Source organism: Medicago sativa, chromosome 7, assembly GCF_051527215.1.
Source record: "Medicago sativa cultivar Bolivia chromosome 7, Bolivia_mono, whole genome shotgun sequence".
In the NCBI taxonomy this organism is placed as follows: Eukaryota; Viridiplantae; Streptophyta; class Magnoliopsida; order Fabales; family Fabaceae; genus Medicago; species Medicago sativa.
In genome coordinates this window covers 87,646,642-87,652,860 of record NC_140755.1, presented here as the reverse complement: position 1 = coordinate 87,652,860, position 6,219 = coordinate 87,646,642, and the positions used below count along the sequence as shown (strand labels likewise).

Sequence of the window (6,219 nt, the reverse complement as noted above, 5' to 3'; positions counted from 1 at the left end):
CAAAATTATGTTTTTGAAGTATTGTCTGCTTTGGACGAGATCTCATAGTTTTGTCCTTTGTAAAAGCAACGATTCTCAAGCGAAGTCAATTTTGTTTGTTTAAATGAACATAAACGCTAATGTTTTTGAAAATTTATAGCTGGCTTAGTATTCCATGTTGAATACTATTAGTTTGAAACTTACTGAAATCTTAATATTAGACTATTACAAAGAACTTTTTAGATACATTTTGACAAGTGTCTAATTTTCAAGCTATCCACCTATACATCACAAAAACTCAAAGATCACTTTTTTTGCCAAATTTAGCTTTCATGGAATAGGAGGGAAATCTTTTCATTTGAAATTCAAACCCACTAAAAGACAAGTGAAGATGCTATCTGATCCACAGTTATAGGAAAACTCCAAACAAACTTATGATAACTCATACCTTTCCCCTCCTCCTCTCTCTTCCGCGATCCAGAGTTTCACATCTCTCTCTCTACACATTTCTTTGATCCAGTTTAGAAGGCAACTCTCTCTCTCTCGCACTCGACTGCTCCGACACCATATTTGCGCCGCCGATGCAACCGACCCTCCACTTTCAGTACTGATGAATCCACCGCCACCAACAATCAATGGTTTCCACTCCAACTCAACGTTTGTTCCTCTCTCTATCTCTCATCTTCATTTTCATTCATTTTTTCAATCTGATTATTGCTTAGGTTTTTCTCATTTTTCATATTTTAAATGTTTTTGCCAGAAATGAACAACCACAAGATATTATAAGGTAAATTTGTTCATCTCCCTATATATTAAAAATGTGTTAAGAGTTTTCATCTTGCTTTCCATCTCTTTTTCCATGAATTGATTCCATATTATTATTCTTTTGCTGAAACCTCAATTTTTTTTTTTTTGATTTTGAATCAAAACGAGAATCAGGTTGTTGTATTAGCTGGTAGTAGAATTTCCTCAAAAGAAACCCCAATTTCAGTTTCCATTAATTTGGATTATACTTTCAACTAAAGTTATTTATGTTATCTGGTTATCGAATTTCGGTAGTATATATGCGATGAATTCAGATTTTAATTAGTTATTTCAATTTTGTATATGATCTGCTGCTGATTTCATCAACCCACAAGGTGTTTGTAAAATTGTCTGAATGAAGGTGTAGGATTTATAATTTATAATATTTGTTGCGTTTTTCCTCTTATTTACAGGTTTTTCAAGTTTGAAGCTTCTGTACTTTTTCAGGTGTGGTTAATTTCTATTTTGTTTTGTTTCTTTGCAGTTTTTTTATTGTAGATGATCATATCATATGTTTGTATCTTTTTTTATGGTGTTTTTCGTTTTACAATTAATTGTTTTATGTTTGGTTGATATCACTTTACAGTGAAATGGATGATTTTATATGTGGTTGTAAAATTGCATCCTTCATTTTCTGATTTATTTTCATATTTTCTGCAGGAAGTGAAATTATTGGAGTGGGTTGTGTTCTCACTTCTCAAGGTTCTGTTCATGTCCAGGTGAGGTTCTATTGTCTTTTGGTTTCTTTTTTACACTTCGTTGATGTGTAGGTAGTTTTATAGCCGCATATGCCAATTTGAAATTAATTTATACAATATGAAATGACAAGTTTAAGTTGCTATCCCACAAAGCCCTTGAATATTTATTTGAGTAATTGCTTTGAGATCATAACTATTAGGTTGTGTAGTCGTTAGTGTCAAATTTGATATTCATACTCTGGTTTCACTTTCCTAATGATTATGATGTTGCAGTCTGAAGATTGCATTAGGATATTGCAAGTCAATGGACACAAATATGCAGCAAAGGTGATATTTATGAATTTAGATGTGGTTGTAAAATGTCTGGCTTTGGCTATCCTATCCTTCACTTTCCTGATTTCTTTACATCATTTTTGCAGGTTGCGAGATTATATTAAAGGGTTGTGTTATGAGGGCTACTTACATATCCAGGTCAGCTTCTATTATTTTTTGGTTTATTTCGTTGCATTTTGTTTCTTTGTAGATGATCTTAGGTGTGCCTCTTAATTTCGTTGCATTTTGTTTCTTCAAAATAAAAAACACTTCTTGCTGTTTGGTGTCGTTGTTACCAAACCAATTTACTCACTTCTTTGTTGGATTTAACCATTCATGTTGGTTTCAGAAATCTATCTAAATTTGTTCACTAACTTGGCTTTAGCTCATCCAATTTACTTTCAGTTTTTAAACTTTACCTATGATAGGTGGAACCGTTCCCAAAAGTTATCAGGTTGAAGAATTTTTGTTTTGTCAAATGGAATTTTGAGATCAATTTATAATATGATTTTTGCTCATTGAAGTCAATAGTTCTTGCTTTAGAAATATTTATATGTTTTTTAGTGGTTAATAATGTATGTGTTACAAATTTGACATTGGAGCATTATTTTTGCCACATAATCATTCTGCTTGCTTGGTTAGATTTTAGCTTCATCATTTTTTATATTTTCATTAGAATTTTGTTCTTTTTTATTTGTACATTGATTAATGTCCTACTTCATTATCTATTTATCAATTATCATTGCTACAAAAATTACGTTTTTGTTATTAGTGGATATTTGTTAAAGCTTCCAAAATTCTGGACTTAATTTATAGGATTAGAAACAGTCCCTATGACTTTTGTTTTATCCTTTCCATTGGTGTTGTAGTTGTATATGGATCTGATATCAAGTTGCTCCATGGTTATATCTCTGCATAATTTTATGAATCTGAAATTACCACTTGAATGAAGCTTTATTTTTCTTTCTTTGTTTCTATTTTGAGCCAAATACACACAAGAATCTGGATATGATCAGGAGTCGGGACACAAATACAATCAGTAGTCTTTTTATGAGTGATGAGTGATATTTTCCTATCTAAAGTAAATTTATGTGTTGGGTTTTTTCCTATTTTTTGTCTTGATTAAATATATGAAATATTCTTCTATTAGAAAATGAAAAATTTGCATATCATGTGACAGATTAGTGATACAATCATGATCCTTAGATAAGTGATTATCAGTGTCAGCATTTCATCTTTCTGCTCTACTGTTTATAGTTTGCCTTTTCTGTTAGAAATGCAATGCAATAGACTAGATTTGAAAGAACTAACAATTTTAGATCCTGCTTATTAGACTAGACTGATCTTTGCTTCAAGAAATTTGGCATCTTATGATTGATGATTAATTCTTTTTTACATTATATGTTTCTTTTGCAGGAATATACTTTCAAGGGAGCGAGATTGCCATTCATGGGCACTAATAAAATTTGATCCTACTTTGCAAATAGTATCTGTCTTTTGTCCCTGATTTTTGTTTTCACCTATCACTATCAATACCATTTTATCATTTCTTTATCACACTCCAAAAACACGGGGTACTCCCTGGAATCGATTCATGTCTTTGAACATGGATGACACTTCCTGACTTCTTTTTTTTACTCTTTCGTTGGTATATTTTTTAATCCCTCCTCCAGAAACATGGGGGCTTACAGGAGTTGAGCTTACAAAAGTGTATTTTGTGCTTCAACTATATGCGTTTCTTAGGACTATAAGACAAGATGGTGAAGCAGAATCTGAATTTGGAACTTTGAAACATCTACGAATCTTCTCTTTTTACTAGGATATTTTTTTCTTTTTACTAGGATATGACACGCCCTCTTTTGTTTCTAGACTATTTTTTTTTGTGTTATAGTAAATTGCATTAGCCTAATTTCATTTTTTTTTCTCCAGGTTTTTTACTTTTTCAAAAGTTGACATTAGAAGATTATGATAAGAAACTCGACTTTCATACATTTTTTTTATGGAAATAATGAAGACCTGAAGAAATACCGGCAAGTCGTAGCTATAGAAGTTGACAGACACTGAAAATGAGTTAGAAAGCAATGCTTTAGTTTTTTTTTTTTTTAATTAAGTTGTTCATACAACTTGAGAGAGATGTAAGCTGCGTATAAAACGTTTGTACATGTACTCTGCATTTATATTTATATAATATCTCATTCATTTTTTAGGGTAGAAATCTTTGTATACCCATTCTTCAAAATGATATTATTTAAACATGTCTATCCCTTTTAATGGTATTATTTATTAGAATAGTTTCTCAATCCGCAGCTCAAAAACACGGGGGGCAATAAGATATATTATATGGTATTAACTTAAATATGAATTATAAAAATGGATAAATTACATTTAATGTCTTTTAAGATATTTAATTGTAATAAACTGATCCTTTAAGTTTTATTTTGTATCAATTAGACCCTTTAAGTTAATGATTTGTAATAAGTTTGTCTTTAAAATATTTTTATACCATTTAGGTTCTTTAAGTTAATAAATTATAATTTCACGGTAACAATCTATTTCCATTAATACTTATATTTTATTTTTTAGAATTAATACTTATATTTTTTTTTTGAAGGAAGAATTAATACTTATATTTTTTTTGGAGGAGAATTAATACTTACATGTTTTTTTTTTTTTTTGGTAATATACTTATATGTTATTTAATATCTATATCTATTGAATTTGACATTGAGTATATCAAACTATACATATTTATAATTAATTTTCTCCCCCGTGCGTTGCACGGGTGTAATCACTAGTTATGAAGCATTTTAAAGATGTAATCCTATAATTGTATTTACTATAATGATAATGTTGATAGGGTCTTTAAATATTACTATAACTTGTCAGCACATCCTATGACTGGCTATAATCATTGGCAGCATTTGATTTGAAATAGAAAGAATTGTGAACATAAAGTAAAACATAAATTAAGGAACCCTTGGTGACAAGAGAGTGTAATTAGAATTTGTACCCATGTGCAGTTCACACACCCAATGGCTGTTTAATTGACAACCTTAGCCAACAAGTCATTTTCAACATTTAGGTTTATATTAACCGGTTGACAGCTAACATCCTTCAGAATCTGTTCCTTCTTCTACCCTTTTACTCCAAATTTCTTAGTGTACTTTCCCTCAAAGAATTTTCTAATGTGGAAAGCACTTGCACATTTTGATACTACTATGTATTGTTCATGTAGCCACCAATTCAAATTGACCAAACATGTGGGGTTGAAACCGACCAAATAGGCAAATGTATAATGGAAAATTTATAAACCATTACTTTTCTTTGACGAAATTATATACCATTACTTGACAAAGTGGAAACGGCTTATATTATAGTATTGTATTATAATTTATATTTATATTTTAGCACATTTGTGGGCTAAAAACTTGCAATGGTTTGTCTATTTTTGATTATTTTTTTCCTACAAGTTTGTAAAATTATTTGGTCATGAGAGATACTTGTGTTGTGGCCAATAAAAATGGTTTCGGTGCATCACATATATTCCATTTTATCATTATGTGGCTTTTTATTTGGTGGTATCTTGAGTTAGCCTTTATTCCGTGATCCTTGCCGATTCAATGTTATCCCTTCTCATGTGGAAGAATAATAAAAGGATAGAAAGAATGAAATTCACATTTCATCATCATGATCATCTTTATAGTACTATATCATTGCAGCTTCTCTTTTTTTCACATGAAATGATTGCAGCTTATTTATATATCATTACTGTTTTTTTTTATGCTCCTACTCATTATTAGTACTTTTTTAACAACACTGCTAGCTTTTTAATTTTGGTTGGCAGGAATGGAGATGGAGTGTCTTTTGACATATTATTTGGGAACATACAATTCATTACGGACTCAAGGGGTATTCTATCACCAGGTTTTGAAGGGAAAAGTGGAATTTACATTCTTAAACTTCAAAAGAGTTATAATATGCAAAATGGAACCCTTGGGCTTTTTTTTAAAAGGAACCCTTAAGCTTTAGAATATGCAAAATGGTCCTCGCCTCTTTTCTTTTTGGTCCACAAAATGGTCCTCAACTCAAACACACATGTATTATAGAACTCAAACACACATGTATTATAGAAGTAAGTACCTAATGTATGTTACAAGTTTTTTTTGCCAAATATAAAAATATCAAAGTTGTTTTTAAAAGGATAGAACTGCTATGAATAAATGAAAATATGACGTGGATGTCCATTGTCCTTAGACCTTCTATATTCCTTAACTACTATGACTAAATGACTTTATTGATATTTAGTCTCATGGCTCTTCATGTAATTGTAAGTTACAACTTTTGTATCCTATAAATAGGACCTACATTGTCATGTAAAGACACACTTGTGAAGTAATATAAAACACTCTTATGTTCTCTCTTTGTT

At 30.5% G+C, this 6,219-nt stretch overlaps 1 protein-coding gene and 1 long non-coding RNA gene across 3 annotated transcripts; both read left to right on the top strand.

Annotated features, from left to right (window-relative positions):
- The first annotated feature begins 418 nt into the window (after nucleotides 1-418).
- On the top strand, nucleotides 419-4,008 carry LOC146909795 (uncharacterized). Of its 2 annotated transcripts, XM_085724647.1 has the most exons (8): nucleotides 419-636; nucleotides 740-766; nucleotides 1,197-1,230; nucleotides 1,444-1,502; nucleotides 1,755-1,808; nucleotides 1,901-1,952; nucleotides 3,210-3,279; nucleotides 3,723-4,008. In XM_085724647.1, the coding sequence occupies exons 1-7, from the start codon at nucleotides 590-592 to the stop codon at nucleotides 3,261-3,263; spliced, it is 327 nt and encodes a 108-aa protein (XP_085580773.1). In that variant the 5' UTR covers nucleotides 419-589; the 3' UTR covers nucleotides 3,264-3,279; nucleotides 3,723-4,008. The 2 variants fall into 2 exon arrangements, with proteins under 2 accessions (XP_085580773.1, XP_085580772.1); XM_085724646.1 differs by having other exon boundaries at nucleotides 3,210-4,008.
- A 917-nt stretch (nucleotides 4,009-4,925) lies between these two features.
- LOC146909794 (uncharacterized) lies at nucleotides 4,926-6,219 on the top strand. Its single transcript, XR_015018468.1, has 2 exons — nucleotides 4,926-5,083; nucleotides 5,638-6,219. It is a non-coding gene; the product is annotated as an uncharacterized LOC146909794 (long non-coding RNA).

Excerpts from the sequence above, each read along its gene's own strand:
- LOC146909795 (XM_085724647.1), top strand. The coding sequence starts at position 590 with ATGAATCCACCGCCACCAACAATCAATGGTTTCCACTCCAACTCAAC. Across the intron at positions 1,231-1,443 it reads AAGCTTCTGTACTTTTTCAG|GAAGTGAAATTATTGGAGTG; the intron begins GTGTGGTTAATT and ends TATTTTCTGCAG. Across the intron at positions 1,953-3,209 it reads AGGGCTACTTACATATCCAG|GAATATACTTTCAAGGGAGC; the intron begins GTCAGCTTCTAT and ends TTTCTTTTGCAG.